This window comes from Rhinoraja longicauda, chromosome 6 (genome assembly GCF_053455715.1).
Source record: "Rhinoraja longicauda isolate Sanriku21f chromosome 6, sRhiLon1.1, whole genome shotgun sequence".
Taxonomy (NCBI): domain Eukaryota; kingdom Metazoa; phylum Chordata; class Chondrichthyes; order Rajiformes; family Arhynchobatidae; genus Rhinoraja; species Rhinoraja longicauda.
Genome location: NC_135958.1, coordinates 18,711,201 through 18,731,259, shown reverse-complemented (window position 1 = coordinate 18,731,259; position 20,059 = coordinate 18,711,201). Strand labels below are relative to the sequence as shown.

The window sequence follows — 20,059 nt, the reverse complement described above, 5'->3', positions numbered from 1 at the left end:
CCTCTGTCTCACCTTGACTCACTGAATGGAGGTGAGGGAAGAGGGAAAAGGGACAGGTGTTACATCTCCTGCAGTTGCAGAAAAAGGTACCTGGGAAGGGAGCGGTTTGCATGGGAAGGGATGAGTGATTCAAGGAGCTGCGGAAGCTGAGGTCTCAGCGAAAGGCGGAAAGGGGTGGAGATGGGAAGATGTGACTGGAGGTGGGATCATGTCAGAGGTGATGGGAATATCGAAGGATGATATGTTGGATGCAGACGCTGGTGGGGTGCTAGGTGAGGACCGGGGGAACTCTATCCTTGTTCCATCTGGGGGGAGAGGGGAGTGAGAGCAGAACCATGGTATGCAGAGGAGACATGGGTGAGGGGTGCATCTATGACAGAAGATGGAAACCACTAAAGAAAGAAGACATCTCAGATGTCCTAGTATGGAAAGCCTCACTTTGGGAGCAGACACTGTGGAGATGTAGGGAATTGTACCTTTGTAAAAGGTAGGGTAGCAGGAAATGTAGTCCAGATTGTTTTGGGAGTCGGTAGGTACATCAGTCGATAGTCTGCTCCCTATGATGGAGACAGAGGTGTCAAGAAAGGGCAGAAAGGTGTCAAAGATAGTCCAGGTGTTAACAGGAACTGACCACATTCAGTCTGTCATCTTGTTTATTTGAGGGCAGGGTGGAGGTTAGTGGTGAAGTTAATGAAATCCACAGGTTCTGCGTTGATGCAGGAGGCAGCCCCAATGCAGTCGTTGATGAAGCGGAGGAAGAGTTGGGGGATGTGCCATTGTATGCAATTTGCAGAGGTAGGTCAGGAACACGCTGGAAGTTATTCCTGGCAGCTGTCACCCTTGCAACCAAACCCTTAAAAGTCAGAGAAGTCACAGTGCAACCGTTTCATCATACTATACTTCTGGGGCATGCTGGTACATCAGTGCTAATTAGTTTTACATCTGGGACTGTGCCCACCAGGACTGGATCCAACTTGCTTATCCCAAGTGGCGGTAATTTTATTTTTGGTTTGGGGTGGGGTTTTTTTAATGAAATGGTTTAAAGTCAAATGAAAGGTCTGCCTTTTGCATTCCGTTTAAGTTATTTTTTAGTTTCAAAAGGAGATCGAAAACGGTTAATCTGTTAACAGGAACTGACTACATTCAGTCTGTCATCTTCTTGGATCTGACCTCATCTAAGGCTTGCCAGAGAGGCACTGACGAGTAGCAGAGAGGAAATAATCTGTCCCAGTCATCTCCCGTCAGAGTCTGCGAACACAATCTAAACCATATGTCCGACTGCAATAATTATTCCAATAACTCGGCACAGCTGAGCTCAGGAACAGGCAAGAAACTCAAGTCAAGACTATGCCCACCATCAGACACAGGAACAAATTAGCTGACCATGAGACAATGGTCCACGTCAGTTATCACTGTGATGCCATGAACACTCCCTGGCTCTGAGGGCAGTGTTTATGAACCTCTTCTCCTCCGTTATTTATTGGGGTCCAGCTCTGCAGAAGCTGACAGCTCGCAAGACCCACACATCCTCTCTCTTGTTCCACAACTCCTCTCCCATTATTTGAGATCAGGGAGAGACGGTTCATAGTGATGCAACTTGCAAGATAAGAGATCCCACAGTGGTTGCATTGTCATTGAATGAGTATTTGTCCTTCGGGGAAGGGGACCAGTCTGCCCCAGGTTACTCAGCGGTGGGATAAGTTCCTATCCTTCCAGTGTCTCACACATGCAATCCTAGGAGAATTTCGTAAAACAGTGGTTCACTGCAATTTCCACTCATGACTGTTGGTCTTCTCTCTATACACGCATAAAATCTTGCAACCCCACAGGAAGTACAGGCAATTTCCTTGGTTGATCAGATTATTACTCAGCACACCAAAATACTCAGGACACACCATGAGCACACTAGCTTAATTTGGGAACTTTTGCTTAATTCATTTTTGGGATTTGGGCATCACTGCCAAAGCCAATATTTATTGCCCTTGCAAAGAAGTTGGTGGTGAGCTGCCTTCTTCAACGGTTACAGCCCTTCTGATGAAGGTGAGCCTATACTGTTATTGGAGACAGACCTCTGGGATTTGGACCAGATGATGATGATGGAATGGTGATATATTTCTAAGTCAGGGTGGAGTGTGACTTGAAGAAGAATCTAAAGGGAGTGGTATTCCCATAAGTCTGCTACCCATGTCCATCTTGGTAGTAGAGACCATGGGCTTGGGAGGTACTATTGGAGCAACAAAGGCAAGTAACTGCTGTACATTTTGTAGATGATACCTACTGCAGCCACTGTGGAGAATGATTGTTTATGGTGGAGTACAGGGTGCCAATTAGCAGGACTGGTATTATAGCCGGAATAGTACTGTAAAAATGATCATGAAGACCATACAAGACCAGGTATTCAGGCAGGATTACACAAAGAGGATGATTGTTAAGAAGTTCTTGTGCAAGAAATAAACCTGCTAATTTCAACAGATTGTCCATTTTTTGCTGCCTCAAGAACACACATAATATCATTAAAGATGTACACCAATCTAGCTGTGCTCTTATCTTACAACTATCTTTGAGAAGAAGGCCCACGAGCCTGAGAACCATTACCTCTAGGTTCAAGAACAGTTTCATCCCATCAACCATCAGGCTCTTAAACTACTATGGACTTTGCACTTCTAAGGTTGTACTAAGTATGTTGGCTTGCACTATCATTGTTTTACCTAGAAAAATAACTGATAATGTATTGAAAATTTATTTGTTATACTAATGATACCTATAAAGGTGTAGCAATTAAGAATTTTCATTTTTCCAGTCCTAGTGCATATGACTCATGACTCTTCTTTCTTTTCCACTAATTTCAATGTTTCCCCATTCTATCAGAAAGACAAAAAGATATTGCAGTTGTTGTAGGTCCAGAGAATAATGAATGTGCAAAATGAACATCAGACTAATTTTACATAATTCCAATAATTAACTCAAGCAGTTGGGTGGCACAATAGCGCAGTGGTTGAGACACGAATTCAATCCTGATTACGGATGCTGTCTGTACGGAGTTTGTACGTTCTTCCTGTGACCGCGTGGGTTTTCTCTGGGTGTCCCAGTTTACTCCCACATCCCATAGACATACAAGTTTGTTGGTGAATTGGCTTTGGTAACATTGTAAATTGTCCGGAGTGTGTAGGATAGTGCTAGAGTACAAGGTGATCGCTGAGCCTCGGTGGGCCAAAGGGCCTGTTTCCATGCTGTAGCTATGATGACTGAAGTCTAAAGTCAGTTGATGGTGTCAGTGGAGATGTGCTCAGATGACTGATGACGGTCCCAATACTATACTGGCACCTTGATTGTGGATATCAAAGGAAAGAATTACATGGTCAGGACAGCTGGGGCAGTTGTGGCACAGTTTTCAATGAACAGTTCACAGAAGACAACCAACTGACTTGTGCATGAGGAGTGGATTTCAATACATGACGTGGAACCACATGGAAAAATGGCAGCATGACAAGGAAAGCTGGCCACATGAATTGCTGAATTCCAGGAAGAAACCTCAGAAAAACAAGGAGGGGGTGGGAATGGAACACTGCACGCATTTGTTTAGTTTAGAGATACAGCGCAGAAACAGGTTCTTCGGCCGGCCGAATCCCCACCGACCAGCGATCCCCGCACGGTAACATTATCCTACACACCCGAGGGACAATTTACACTTATACCAAGCCAATTAACCTACAATCCTGTATGTCTTTACAGTGTGGGAGGAAAACGAAGATCTCGGAGAAAACCCACTCTGCCAAGGGGAGAACGTACAAACTCCATACAGACAGCACCCGTGGTCAGGATCGAACCTAGGTCTCTGGCGCCAATAGTTGTACTACCAATCTGAAAAGACATGGAAGATGATATAATATAATGGATCAGTCATGAGGAGAAAACAGAAGTTTGACAGAGGTAAGAATGTATCAGTGGCAATGTGAACTAAGTTCAGTAGCTAGTTATTAAACATTAAATTCAGGCTGTGAGTACAGCCCAAACAGCAGCCAAGAAAGAAGCCTGTGATGTGTTGAGCAGCTAATAACTTCATCTCTGCATTTCATAAACAAAACTTGCACTAATACAGCTCCAACTGTGACAATGGCATGTGCCAAAGAGCTTACAACAAATGGGAGTTTAATCGCTGCTTCAGTGGAGAAACTGGCTCCCATGGAATACAGCAACCTTCCAAAAAAAGCAGTTCAAGGGTGAACAGAGCAGCTGCATTTCAGCAATACCAAGTTGGGAAACAAAAGAATGTCAAGAGGACAAGATAACTGCTTTATTGCTTTTTGAAATGCTGCCCAGAACTCAAAGGAAGTTCAATGAATGCCTCACCTGGACAGTGCATCATTGATGGTCCAGCACTCCTTCAGTAATGCCAGTCCAGGTCTCTGCTGCCAGACCTGAACCTGGAAACTTTGCACTCCAACAATAGTCCCAGCCCCAAGTCCCAACCAAATTTGCAGCAAGAATTTATCCAGTGCATGTGACAAATAAATACTCTTGACTCAAGACACAACTAATGCAAGGAAAGACCAGGGTAAGTAACCCAAGTTTGGTCTAGAGAGTTGGGTTTAACGTACACCTTATAAGGAAGGGAGGATGAGAGAGGTAGCAAGGTTGAGAAAGGGAATTTCATACGTTAGGACGTTGACAACTGAAAACATGACCACCAAGTAACGGAAACGTTTGAAATTGGCGACGAGGCCAGGATTAGAAATCTGGGATGTTTCTGGAGTTGATGGAGATGAGAGGGATGGGAAGGGGAGGGGACAAAGATAAGACCGAATCTAGTCGGATAACCAAAGCAGATTGGCAAGCACGGGAGTGATGCAAGATTAACCGGTAGTTACCCACTATGTATTGTGAACGCATTATTTGCAATGGAATAGAGAAAACACAAAGATAGAGAACACTCTAAATAATGAACAACTGTATAAAATTAAGAGCAAAACTGTGGCAAATAGATTTCAATACTCTTCAATGTACAATGAGTAAAAATCAAACTGCTAGAGGAACTCAGAGAATTAAGGATTCGTCTACAAGGGAAATTTACAGATGATGTTTCAGGCCAGGACCCTTATTCCACCCTTGTCCAGTTCGCTTCACAGATGATACTTGACTTGCTAAGCTCCTCCAGCAGTTTATTTTTTTACTCAATTTCATCATCTGAAAACTCTTGTGTTTTATAATGTAGTGTGATACACTCACTTGGGACCACAAATGGATAAAGGAGAGCACCTTCTGAAGTGGTAACAGAGATTAGAAACAGGAAATTCGAAAACCTGGCAGTAGGTGGGAGCAAGAATCAGAAGGAGCAGCAGTCATATGAATCAGTGAGTATGCTCCGTTATTCAAATCCTGGCTGCCGCACAGATCTCACTTTCAAATCCATGCATGGGTGAGTGAAATCAAATGTGACAGGAAATAATCAAAAATGTTGATGGAATGCTGGTCTTTGTGTCTATAAGACTGGAATACAAAGGGACAGCAATTACCCTCCAGGTTTGCAAAGCTTTGGATAGACAACTGGGAGAGCGAGGACAGTCCTGGACACCGCGTTATGAAAAATTGATTTCATAGTACACAGGTTAAAGTACAAAATGTAATTAATGAAATGGCAGTGTGTGCTCTTTAACTGGAAGGGATGGCAAGGGGATATCATTTGAATAAACTTTTTCAAGAGGTTTTCAAGAGATGATGGAGTGGACGGAGAGCTGTGACCTTTGCCAGCGTGTCTTGGCAGAGCGGGCATATAGTCCCCATTATATGCAAGATATGTTCCTGTAAAGTACGATTGAAGATAGTTTGAGGGTCTCCAGTGAGGAAGATACAAGGCCAGGACCGCTCTCTCGTTGATGACAGGACAGTTCAGTTGCCAGTTAACAGCTGGGAAGCAACTGCCCCGGAATCCTGAAAGGTGCAACAAGACCTGGGTGTCCTTGTACATCAGTCACTGAAAGTAAGCATTCAGGTACAGCAGGCAGTGAAGAAAGCTAATGGCATGTTGGCCTTCATTACGAGAGGATTTGAGTTTAGGAGCAAGGAGGTCCTACTGCAGTTGTACAGGGCCCTGGTGAGACCACACCTGGAGTATTGTGTGCAGTTCTAGTCTCCTAATTTGAGGAAGGACATTATTGCTTTTGAGGGAGTGCAGTGTAGGTTCACCAGGTTAATTCCAGGGATGGCGGGACTAACATATGATGAATGGGTCGACTGGGCTTGTATTCCCTAGAATTTAGAAGGATAAGAGGGGATCTTATAGAAACATAGGAAATTCTTAAAGGATTGGACAGGCTAGATGCAGGAAAAATGTTCCCGATGTGGGGGAGTCCAGAACCAGGGGTCGCAGTTTAAGAATAAGGGGTAGGCTCACACAGAGAGTGGTGAGTCTGTGGAAATCTCTGCCACAGAAGGTAGTTGAGGCCAGTTCATTGGCTATATTTAAGAGGGAGTTAGATGTGGCCCTTGTGGCTAAAGGGATCAGGGGATATGGAGAGAAGGCAGGTACAGGTTACTGAGCTGGATGATCAGCCATGATCATATTGCATGGCGGTGCAGGCTCGAAGGGCCGAATGGCCTACTCCTGCACCTATTTTCTATGTTTCTATTTAGGACTGAAATGAGCAAAAAACGTTTTCACCCAGAGAGTTGTGAATCTGTGGAATTCTCTGCCACAGAAGGCAGTGGAGGCCAATTCACTGGATGTTTTTGAGAGAGAGTTAGATTTAGCTCTTAGGGTTAAAGGAATCAAGGAATAGGGGGAAAAACCAGGAATGGGGTACTGATTTTAGATGATCAGCTATGATCATATTGAATGGCGGTGCTGTCTCAAAGGGCCGAATGGCCTCCTCCTGCACCTATTTTTCTATGTTTCTAATCTGGAGGAATGCGTTTTCAAACTGCTGTACTTCTTGCCTGATGGGCGAGGGGAGAAGATGGAGTGACTAGGGTTAGACTGGTCCTTGATGTTGGTTGCCTTGCTGAGGCAGTGTGAAGTGTAATTAGAGTCAATGGAAGGGAGGTTGGTTTGCATGATGGTCTGGACTTCGTCCACAACTCGCTGCAATTTCTTGCGGTCTTGAATTGAGCGGTTCCCAAACCATGCTGTGAAGCATCTGTAGACGTTGGTGAGGGTTGCTGGGGTCAAGCTGAATTTCCTAAGGCTTTGAAAGGAAGTAGAGGCATTGGTGTGCTTTCTTCGCATTTGCTTCAATGTGGCTGATCCAAGGCAAATTGCCAGTGATATTGATTCTTGAGAACTTGAAGCTTTCAACCATCTTCACTTCAGCACCATCAACATGGTTTGGTTGCAGTTTCGCTTCCTTAAGTCGATCACAATCTCCAGTGTCTTGCTGACATTGAAGGAGATGTCACCATCTTGGCAACAGGTTTGAGGTTCTCAATCTTCTTCCTATACTCCATCTCATCATATAATTTGATATTCGTCCCACTAGTGCTGTCGTCTGCGAATTTGTAAATTGAGTTGGATTGGTATTTGGCTGCACAGGCATGAGTGTATAAGGGGGCTGAGAACACATCCTTGTGGGGCACCAGTGTTGAGGATTATCATAGAGGATGATTTGTCACCTATCCTCAATGATTGTGCTCTCTTGGTCAAGAAGTCGAGGATCCAGTTGCAGAGGGGAATGCTGACTCCAAGTTCCATGAGCTTGGAGATGAGCCTGGTTGGGATAATCGTATTGAATGCAGAGCCGTAGGCTATGAATAGGAGTCTGACGTAGGTGTCTTTCTTATTCAGGTGTGCTAAGGATGAGTGTAGGACCAGGGAAATGGCATCAGCCATGGAATGGTGGTAGGCAAACTGCAGTGGATCAAGGTTGCTTGGCAGGCTGAATTAAATGTGTTCCATAACTAGTCTCTCAAAGGACTTCATGATGGTAGATGTCAAGACCACTGGACGGTAGTCATTACGGCCATAAGATTTTCCTTTTTTTGGCACTGGGGTTCTAATGGTCTTCTTGAAATATAACGGAGTAGGGAGAGATTAAAGATGTCCGTGAACATGCATGTTAGTTGGTGCGCGCAGATCCTAAGGACACGGCCAGGAATTCCATCCGGCCAGTTATTTTCCATGGGTTCACCCTCAAGAAGGACCTAACTTCTGCAAATGACCCTGGGAAAAGGCACACTCAAGTCTGACATAATGGATTCAGCTCAAAGCGTGCATAGAATGCACTGTTCATCAAGGAGGGCCACATTATCACCAGCAATGCTGCCTTGCTTTGCTCTCGTGCTATATTGTTCAATGTTCCTAAGATACTAAGTTAGATAATGAATGTAAGGCATATTTTGTTTGTAAGTACCATGGTTCACCCGACAGCCATTGTTGCCGACTGGATTTAAGATCAGAGGTCAGACAGGATCTCTTGAGAGAAAGACAGAGTCACCGTTTCAGATCAGAAAAGTGTTCGGACGAAAAGTCTCTGATCCAAAATGTTGACTCAGTTTCCTTTTCACCAGGTACTGCCTTACCTGCTGAGCTTTTCCAGCATGTCCTACTTTTATTTTATCCGACTGCTAATTCCAGGATTTGTTAGAAATCAGTTTAAAATCTCAGTCAGCAAGTTGCCATTGTGGAGTCGCTTCAAGTGATTACGTGTAGTTTATTAATGATCAGCATTAAGCATCAAAGTTGGATCGCAGCACATGGATGTAATTCAAGCGCAAGCAACAAATCAAAGCAAAGTCCTGTAAAGCAAAGATAATGTGTGCATTTTATTTCACTTCTCCTGCTCCTTCCAATGAATGGAAGCTAGCACTGAGTCTGGTTAATGAGCAATTCCCTGTAAAGGGCAACACCAGAGAGAAAGGTTCACTCGCACACCAGGGAAGGAATGGGACTGGCATGGTATTGACCTGACAGTGTTAACAATTAAGCAATAATATCACAATTTGTCACCATCACAGAGGGCAACAACAGCTTACTACATTATAAATGCCATATAATTGCAAAAAATATCCCAGAGAGTTTTAGAAAGCATATATATTGTGCAATGTGTTACCAAAGCCACATAAGCTGGAATAGATGGCCCATGGAAAAGTACAAGGTTAGTGTCACAGTCGTACAGTTCGGGAATAGACCCCTCCGCCCACCATGCCCATGCCAACCATCAAGTGACCATCTATATTAATCACATTTACCAGTGCATGGTCCATAATCTTCCACACTTTGATGATGCATGTGCTTTTCTGGGTATTTCTTAAAATGTTGGGAGAGTACCTCCACTTAGGCAGTCTGTTCCAAATTCCAACCATCTTCTCGGTGAAAACATTCCGTATCAATGCTTGCAACCTTTTACTCCTTGCTCGCTGGTTAGAGATGCCTCAGCAATTGGGAAACCTTTACTGTTGTCTACCTTATCTGTGCATCTTGTAACTGTGCATCACTTACAGGTCTCTCCCTCTGCATAACCCCTCTCCTCCCCCTTCAACTTTGTACACTCATATGAAAACAAGCCTAGTCTACCATGTTCTAAACATCATTGTAACAGAAGTAGAGAACACTGGAAATGTTGGGAGAGGGTGTTCTGGAACTTTAAACCCAGGCAGGATCAACAACAATAAAATAAATTCAATATGTGCACAAGGGCCGGGTTAGAGGAAGTCACACACCTCGGATGGTTGTTGAAATGACAGAGAACCATGCAAAATTGGGATGAATAGATTACCGTCCTCATTTGGTCCCGTGCAGAGCAAGTGAGTTATGATGAGCTTTTAAAAACGATACTCTGATTTCAGCTGGAATATTCTGTCCCTTCTTTGTCATGACATAAAGAAGGATGGCATGGCTGCACATATTTACTGGAAACATGCCAGAGGTGGGTCATGTCTGACAGGAGAGGGTTAACAACATAGAATTACTTGTCTTACAGCAGAGACACTGAGGAGAACAAAATAGAGCTGCTCACAATTCCGATGGGTTTTTGTGGAATAAATCAGGAGAAACTGCTTCCACTGGCTAGTGGATTAGTAACAGGCACTGGCCAAATCCCAGGATGACAAGTGCACTTTCTTGATGCGGTGAATTATGATTGAGTTGTACTAAACATCTGCATTAGTCCAGCACCAAAATAAGACAGACATTGAAAAAAAAAATTACAGAGATGCAGAGAAATAGCAAGGCCTGGAACTAATCAGGTAATGGCTTCAAACTGCATTGTCATCATCCAAATCGTTATTGTAGACGATGAACAACAGTGGACCTAGCACTGATCCCTGTAGCACAACACTGGTCACTAGCCTCCAAGCTGAATAATGTTCCTCCACTACCATCCACTGATTCCTTCCACCATGCCAATTTTGAATCCAGTTGGCTAATTCGCCCTGATACCTTGTGGGAGGAGAAGGTGGTAGGTCGGTGGTAGGGCGGCACGGTAGCGCAGCGGTAGAGTTGCTGCTTTACAGCGAATGCAGCGCCGGAGACTCAGGTTCGATCCTGACTACGGGTGCTGCACTGTAAGGAGTTTGTACGTCCTCCCCGTGACCGGCGTGGGTTTTCTCCGAGATCTTCGGTTTCCTCCCACACTCCAAAGACGTACAGGTATGTAGGTTAATTGGCTGGGTAAATGTAAAAATTGTCCCTAGTGGGTGTAGGATAGTGTTAATGCACGGGGATCGCTGGGCGGCACGGACTTGGTGGGCCGAAAAGGCCTGTTTCCGGCTGTATATATATGATATGATATGATATGATATGATATGATATGATATGATATGATATATATGGCTTCCATCTGGATGTTGGAGTAAGAGACTCAAAAGGGGAGTGGTCCCAGTCCAGCAAATCTAGTTATGGGAATTACCAACAATGGTCACTGTTTGGAGTATGTGGACAAATTTCCCCAAGAATGCTTCTAAGACAAGCATTCATATTTTCTCTCTCTCCCTCCTCCTCCTCCTCCTTTCTTCACCCTCTCTCGCATTGAGAAATTTCATGTTCAGATAACCTTGTTCTCAATTTGAACACACAAAAAGAATTTCTCTTTATTGATCTGAACAGCTCCTTTCATCAGATCTTCCTTCAGTCTTCCATACTAAAGGGAATAAGCCCACTGTAAACCTTGGCGTGACATGTTGGCTGACACACATCTCGAGGCAATTATAGAAAGTCATGCAATAAATGCCCGATTTATATGTGTATCGAGAGAACAACAGAAGCTTGGTGCAGTTGCCTTTCAAAGCAGTTTGACCTACTTTCCCACAGACTGTTAGTTTTGGGCTTTTCACAGTGTAAACACTGCAACAATAATCAAACATCCGGCATCAGATGGGACCCACCCCTGCAAAGGCCAAATATGTGGAAAATTAGTGACTGGAGATAAAAGTGGCAGAGATTTCCATCAGAGATGGAGAAACTGCTGAATCTGGCTTGTTGTGTCACTCAGCTTGTGCTGGTGTTTGTAGCCTTAGTCATGGGGACATATTCTCATCATCAACCACCCCCAGATTCTAACACTCAATTATATACTCGGTGCAATTTTCAGTGACCAAACAACCTACCAATCCGCATTCCTTTGAGATGTGGTACGAAAATGGAGCACCCAGAGGAAACACTCATGGGAAAACATGCAAGCTTCACATGGATAGCACCCAGGTCTCTGGCACCACTTTACCAGTGCGCTATTGTGCCATTCAGTGGCTCTCATTTAAGAGTCTGAAGGTTGTGGGTTAGTAGCCCACTTGGGAGATTTAGAGTTTGTTCTCTAGTGCCATGCCGAAAGAGCAAACATTGGGGAGCACGCTGTTCTTCAGATAAAACATCATAATGGGAGCCAGACACAAAGTACTGGAGTAACTCAGTGGGTCAGGCAGCATCTCTGGAGAAAAAGGATGGGTGACGTTTCGGGTCCCGACATTGTGCCCATATGTGGTACTGCCAACATCTGCAGTTCCTTTCTACACTTAATGTGAACTATGCTTCTCCTTTACGTGAAAGTACAAAATTCCACAGCACTATTCTAGTGCAAGGGAATTATTCCCTACTACCCTGGACAATTTATTTTCCTCCATCAACATAATGAAATAAATGACCATGTATTCCTGTGTTGTGCTGTTAGATGTAGGATTTTGCAGTGCCTCACCAGTTCTGAAATGTTTTGGGATGCAATGAGATCAGGAAAGGTGCAGTTGAACTTTTGTCCCGAGACTAATACCACTTTTCTGCCTACTCACAATTCTATTTCAACGAGCAACTCATTTTAGATAAAATCATAGGGATTCTGCTTTGGCAGCAGATCGTGGCAGATTTCAAATTCTCACTCTTCTCTACCAATGATGTTGTGTGATCCTTGCACATCATTTCATAATTAACATGCAACTGACTAGCGGAAACAATCTGGTCAACACTCCCTCATAATCCTATGGCATCTGCAATCTCACAGGTCACCCCTCCTCTACAAGTGGAGAACACCCATTACTTGCAAGTGTGAGGTGTTATGGTTTGGGAGGTCAAATATTAGGGGAAAATATACGATGAATGGCATGACCCTCAACAGCATTAATGTACAAAGGGACCTTGGAATCCAAGTCCCTAAATCCCTGAAAGTGGAGACACAGGTAGATAGAGTGGTAAAGAAGGCATATGGTATGCTTGCTTTCATTGGGTCGGGGCATTGAGTATAAGAATCAGGAAGTCATGATGCAGATTTAAAAGACTTTGGTTAGGCCGCATTTGGAGTATTGTGTGCAGTTTTGGTCACTCCATTACAGGAAGGATGTGGAGGCTTTGGAAAGTGTGCAGAGGAGGTTTACCAGAATTATGCCAGGATTAGGGGGTATTAGCTACATGGAGGTTGGATAAACTTGGATTCTTTTCTCTCGAACGCCGGAGGTTGCAGGACCTGATAAAAGTATACAATTATTTTTATTTACACAGAGGGTGGCGAGTACCTGGAAAGCGCTGCTGGGGTTGGTGGTGGAGGCTGATACGACAGTTGCATTTGATACTTTTAGATAGGGATATGTGTATGCAGCGAATGGAGGGATATGGATTATGGACAGGTGGATAAGAGATGGTCAGCTTCAGGTCTGGCACAGACATTGTGGCCTGAAGGGCCTGTTCTTGTGCTGTACTGTTCTATGTTCTATGTTCTATTTGCCTCTCCTCCGAGTAGTGACCTATTGTCCATGGTGGAATCTGAGTAATTTCCACACTGTCTCATGCCCTTCTCAGTAAGGGAACACCTACAATTCCACAGAAACTCCAATAGCAGCCTATTGGAGGTTATGTACAAACTATAAGCCCACACTCCCTTCTACTCTACTGCCCATCTCTCAGTTCACACTCTCCACACCGTGTGTGCTCATCGACTTATGCTGACATTTCACTTCTCGTTCATTTTTGCGAGTCCTCCATCTCTTCACCTACAGCTCTAACCTACTCCAGGTCTACAACTGACCATGTACAATAAAGGAATCAATAAAGGTGTGATCCCTATTTTCCAATTCTTGCACATGGTGATTATACCTTTAGTTGCTGACACATCAAGCTCTGAAATGCTTACCCTAGGATACTCCATAAAATCTACCTCAAAAAAGCACACTAACACCTACACTTCCTCAGAAGGCTAAGGAAATTCTGCATGTATCCAGTGATTCTTATGAATTTCTACACATACACAGGAGAAAGCATCCTACCCACAGCTCAGTTTGGCAACTGTTCTGCCCAAGAGCACAAGAAATTACGGAGATTGTGAATGCAGCCCAGTCAATCGCAATGACTCCATCCACACTTCATGCTGCCTTGGGAAAACAGCCAACCTAATCAAGGACCACTCGCACCTTCGCTTCTTCCTCTCCCATCACACATTCAGGAACAGCTTCTTCCCTACTGATATCAGACTCTAGAACAGATCAGTCATATGCCACAGATGAATTCCCAATCTTGCAACCATACACATTTTAATAAAAATGCACTCACTAAGTAGCTGTAACTGTGTATTATGCGCTCTGGAGACACAAGAAACTGCAGATCCTGCAATGTTAAGCAGAACTCAAAGTGCTGGAAGAACTCAGCGGGTAAGATATACTCTGTGGAAGGAATGGACAGATGATGTTTTGGGTTGGGACCCTTCTTCAGATTGACGGGAGTAGCGGGGAGAAAACTGGAAAAAGGAGGCAGGGTGGAGCAAAGCCTAGCAAGACATTCGAAGAGATCCCCCTCCCCTCCCCCACTCACCATCAACAACACCATAGTCATATCTGTGGAGTCATTTAAGTTCCTTGGAACCATCATCTCCAGGGACCTTAAAAGGGGGGGCACCATCAACTCCACAGTCAAAAAGGCCCAACAGAGGATGTACTTCCTGCGGCAACTGAAGAAACACAATCTGCCACAGGCAATGATGGTCCAATTCTATACTGCTATCATTGAGTCTGTCCTCACCTTCTCCATCATGGTCTGGTTTGGCTTAGCCACCAAGTACGACATCCGGAGGCTGCAACGGATCGTTCCCACAGCTGAGAAGGTTGTTGGCTGCAACCTTCCCCCCATTTACAAACTGTACACTGCAAGGGCCAGGAAGCGAGTGGGCAAGATCATCTCTGACCCCTCTCACCCTGGCCACAAACTCTTTGAAGCACTTCCCTCTGGAAGGCGACTCCGGACTGTCAAAGCAGCCACAGCCAGACATAAAAACAGCTTTTTTTCCCACGAGTGATAGTTCTACTCAATAACCAAAGTCTGTAGTCTCGTTTTTGCTCCGATTTATTTTCGCCCAAATGTTTAGACCGTTATGTTGTATCCTTATTGTTTTCATGTGGTCATGCTTTATTCTTAATTGTTAACTGTATGTTTGTGTTGTCATTTGTGAGCGGAGCACCAAGGCACATTCCTTGTATATGCATACTTGGCCAATAAATGTATTCATTCATTCATTCAAACTTATTCATTCCTTCAAGTGACAGATCCATACTGGTGAGGAGTGGTGATTCATAGATGGATCGAGCTAGTGACCAAGACTAGAGGTTTAAAGGAGACAAAAGGGTGTCAGATAAGGAAAGGAGTGAAATGTAAAGCCGAAGGGAAGAATATGATTGGAAGGGGACAGAGGGTAGGATGGGAGGGGAAAAAAGGAGAAATGGGACTAGAGGCTAGGAGTAGATCCGACCTTTCAGTCGAAAAAACAGCACCTCACATTCTGCTTGTGTGGCTTACAACCCAACAGTATGAATACAGTAAACTCTCATTTTAACACACACTTCACTTTGTTTGCTTCCCCCCCCCTCCACTGCCGACTCCTCCTCTTTCTCCCGTCATTCTGTCCACTCTTCCCTTCCCCCCCACCACCCTACCACCAAGAGGAGAGATACAAGGTTGGCACAAATCGATAACTTTATATTTGTTTCCCCCAATAGGCAGGAACAGCACTAATCAACAGAACAGCCAAGGTAAGTCATATCACTGGAGAAATAAGAAATGCAAATGCTGATTTACAATAAAAATCTCACAAATTGCTGGAGTAACTCAGCGGGTCAGGCAGCATCAGACAGCTGCCTGACCCACTGTTACTCCAGCACTTTGTGTCATATATGTAGGATAGAACTGCAGATGCTGGTTTAAATCGAAGGTAGACACAAAGTGCCGGAGTAACTCAGCGGGACAGGCAGCATCTCTGGAGAAAGAATGGGTCGAGACCCTTCTTCAGACTGATGTCCCCTGACATGTCCCCTGAAACGTCACCCATTCCTTCTCTCCAGAGATGCTGTCTGTCCCACTGAATTACTCCAGCATTTTATGTCTACTTTGTGTCATATGTTAAGTTATCTCACTGTCTTTATTGTGGGTTTGAGAGCAAGTTTATCACAGAGCAACACATTGAACTCTCAGCAACATACTGCTTGGAAACCCTGCTTTACTAAAGATTGTTATCACACACAACTTTCTGTGATGACAGTTATACCCACTGTTGCTACCATGAAAGAACAGCATTTTTTGATGAAAGTATTTAGTAATACTTTCCTAAGTGGGGCACATTCCACCAAGAGTAACGCTACACAGGATTAATATGTTCCATATGAAATAATCTCAGCCTTTTCATCTCCATTTATGTTCAGCATGATCCGCGTGTTCTCTTCAGGTATCGAAACCTCTCAATCCCTGGATTAATCTTAACAATTCACTCCCAGTAATCCATCACTCCACATAAACCATGCAAAGCCTTCATTTACATGCCAGGCTGCATTCATTCTTAGGCACCATCATTAACACAGGGAAGCCCTCAGTCTGCAAATTATTCAGAGACTGATCACTAATACAGGTGCATGAATAATTTTTCTCCAGTAAGAACAACAATTTCCTAAATTAAGTTACGGTGTCTTTTCCTGGATGAGACATCCCCAATCGTTTATGTGACCCAAATGGTCCTTACCTCGTGTGTTTGTTGCCATGTCTGCCACTTTTTGAAATGCATCCAAGAAGGCAGCTGCTGCCAGCACAGTGGTCCTGTAACAAAGGAACAGGGCAGCAGGGTGTAAAAAACAATACACTTTGATTTATAATGTACTCATTTCTTTAATTAAACCAGAACTCATTTGATTAAAAATCCAGATTAACTAAATTTATATTGTAGTGGGAATTGAACTCGGGACTCTGGATGGTTGGTAACATCATGGGTAACAGGGGTCAGATAGTGACTTTGACCTCTGCAAGTCAAATTTTGTCTTCTGAAACTTGGCTCTGCAAACTTAGTCTTCTCAACCAAACTCCCAAAGTTGGCCTTCCATTGGACATCACTCAAATTAGATCACAGGGATGCTGTCGGGAGATAGTTGTGGAAGAGCCTAGATTCACACGCTATGTTCACAGAAATCATTGAAAGCTCGTGGATTGAAACATTAAACTGCCAGGACAATTTGCAAGGAAGGCTCGAACATGTACAACAGAGTGTTTAAACAAAAATGCTTTACCCAGAGAACAAGGCGAATTGGAACTTGCTGTAAAGTATAGTAAACGAGGCAGAAATCATTTAATAGTCTTTTGGGAAAGCAGGCATGGAAAAAACAAGAGATATCAGGATACTTGCATGTACAAACACCAGCATAGAGTGCTTGGCTGATGTGCTGAGCGTGATCTGTAAAATTCTAATGGAGTCTATAGTTCCAGTGGTAAAGCCTCATGTTGGAAGTTGCATTTAAGTCATATTTATGTGGAAAACCAGCCAACGGAACTCTAATAAAGTAACAGCAATGAGAGCTCATGGAGCTCTTAAGACCATGGGTTTTGTGATACACAGGAGAGTGTAATGGATTATTTAGTAACTGTAAAACTAAACTGAAAAGTTGCTCTAGCTTCACTGTTGACTGGATGATTACATGACCAGAAGGTGATAGTCCCTGGTAAAAACTCCATTTCTGAGAAAGTGAAAGAATTCTTTGATGGTAATGAAAGGACACTGATCCAGTTGGGCAAATTGTGTTTTAAGTGGAAGGAGCCTCAGAAAAGGCAGATTCGACACTATGGTTTACTTCTTCCCCACAGTTATTTGACATATTGGGCTCTCAGGTAACACTCAAGTTCAAGTTCACCTTACCTGAGCTGAGAGTGGAGTTTGGCTGCCTTGGCATTGAAGTCCTCCCAAATTGGGTATGATCCCTATAGGAAGCAAAGGGCATAATTACAGATTGCTATCAGAAAATATTATCCTTTAATTAAATGCTTTAGAAGAAAAACATGTATAGCAAGGGGGTGCAAAAGAGTGACACACATACACACAAAGACAGGGAGTGAGAGAGCAAGCACACACAGATTCAGAGGCAGAGAGGCAGAGACAAGCACAGAATGAGGGAAACGCACAACAAAGTAAGGATACACGGTGAGAAGCGTAAACACAAATGCATGCACACACAGAGCACAACGGAGACAGGCACAGAGAAATGAGATATGCACATGGAGACCGACAGCGAGAGAAACACAAAGAGTGCAAGAGAGATACGCACACAGAGGGCGAGAGAGACAAACACACACACACAAACAGAGCATGAGACACACACACACACACACACACAGCAAGAGACACAGACAGAAACACATGCACACACACACACATTGTATGAGAGGCACGCACAGAGAAACCAAGATGGTGAGGGTGACATGGGATGCCACAAATGAAACTGTGTGCAATGAGGCACGGGATCCTTCAGGGTAATCGCCTGATGCCCTGTGCAGAAGATACCAACAAGGTCCATGTGAGGCCATAATGCTAACACTCTAGGGATACCCACAATGCAGGAAAATCCCATTGCCTGCTCTTATGGCCTGAAGACTCTTCTCTCTAAGAATAGAGTCAGGGCAGCCTCTCTACTACACAGCAAAGTGACAAAGATCAGTAGTAGCAGCCTGACACAACTCTGATATTTAAGACACTGACCCCCATAGTCATACATATACACACACACGGCTGCATTTTCAGGCCACTTACTATACTCCCTATACACTCATACCTGTGCAGCCAAATTTTGCTGAAACCCCATTTACAAATTTGCAAATGACACCACCGATTTTGAACAATAAGGAGGAGATAATTAGCATTCTGGTATAGCATTAAGAACACAAGCTCTCCCTCAATGTTAGCAAAACCAAGGAACTAGTCACCTACTTCAGAAGGTGGGATAGAGTACACACACCAAGCTACATCAATGGTGCTAAAGTCGAGAGTGTAGAGAGCTTCATGTTCCAGGGTGTGAATATCACCAACAGTTTGCCCTGGTCCAATCACATTGACACTATTGCCACGAAAGCACACCAATGTCTCTAGTTCCTCAGAAGACTAGGGATGTTTGGCATGTCTCAAACGCCTCATACCAATTTATATAGACGCACCATAGAAAGCATCCTATCTGGATGCATCACAGCTTGGTATGGCAAGTGCCCTGCCCAAGATCACAAGAAATTATAGAGTTGTGGAAGCAGCCCAATACACGCAATCCTGTCTTCTCCCCATTCCCCACCCAATCAACTTCATTTACACTTCCAACTGCCTGGTGGCCAGCATACTCAAGCATCACTCATACATATGTCATTCTCTCATTTCACTTCTCCCGTCAGACAGAACAAGCAAAACCTTGAAAGCACGTACCACCAGATTTGAAAATGTTCTTCCCCACTGTTCCCAGATTCATGAATGATCCTCTTATAAAGCTAAGGATGTATTCCTGATTTCCCACTCCACCTTGAGTGGATATTTTTACGCCAGAGATAGACAAATTCTTGATTAGAACCGGTACTTACTTACTTACTGCCTATTATGCCTCCTGGCATGTAGGGCAACAACGAAGGTCCTCATCAGTAGTGTTGATTCCTTCAGTTGTTTCCGTAACATATTCATTTTACGAGGTGGGGTTGTTAGCCCTGTTCTCAACCCCCAACCTGGAGGACCAGTGGATCACTCTTCGTCTCTTCTCTACCCTTCGACCTGTCCAGCATGGGAAACGAATCTCCTGCTGCATAGCTCTAGGGGTCACTGAGACACACAAGCTCCCCGACCACAACAAGGTTGCAATCCAACGGGGAGGATTAGAACCGGTGTCAAGGGTTATTGGGGGAAGGCAGGAATATGGGATTAAGAGGCAGAGATCAGCCATGATTGACTGGTGGAGTAGACTTGATGGGCTGAATGGCCTAATTCTACTCTTATAACTTGTGCACTTGTGAGCGGCCCTTGGATTTCTTTCAACTATATTTTCTCTGCAACTATAACACTATATTCACCACTGTTTCATTTATCTTTTTGCACCATTTGTTGTATTACGGTCATGACTTAAGGAAAAGGAGTAGAATTATGCCATTCGGCCCATCAAGTCTACTCCGCATTTCAATCATGGCTGATCTATCTCTTCCTCCTAACCCCATTCTCCTGCCTTCTCCCCATAACCTCTGACACCTGTACTAATTAATCTATCTATCTCTGCCTTAAAAAATATCCACTGCCTTGGCCTCTACAGCCTTCTGTGGCAAAGAAATCCACAGATTCACCACCCTCTGACTAAAGAAATTTCTCCTCATCACCTTCCTAAAAGAACGTCCTTT

At 44.0% G+C, this 20,059-nt stretch overlaps 1 protein-coding gene across 18 annotated transcripts in view; it reads right to left on the bottom strand.

Annotated features, from left to right (window-relative positions):
• Window positions 1-20,059, bottom strand: part of mtss1lb (MTSS I-BAR domain containing 2b) — a 131,470-nt gene that overhangs the window by 79,042 nt on the left and 32,369 nt on the right. For all 18 annotated transcript variants that reach the window (XM_078400597.1, XM_078400598.1, XM_078400601.1 and 15 more), the window contains exons 2-3: window positions 17,565-17,626; window positions 16,404-16,477 (exon numbers count right to left, since the gene is read on the bottom strand). In XM_078400597.1, coding sequence (XP_078256723.1) covers window positions 16,404-16,477; window positions 17,565-17,626 — 136 coding nt within the window. The remainder of the gene's footprint in view (window positions 1-16,403; window positions 16,478-17,564; window positions 17,627-20,059) is intronic.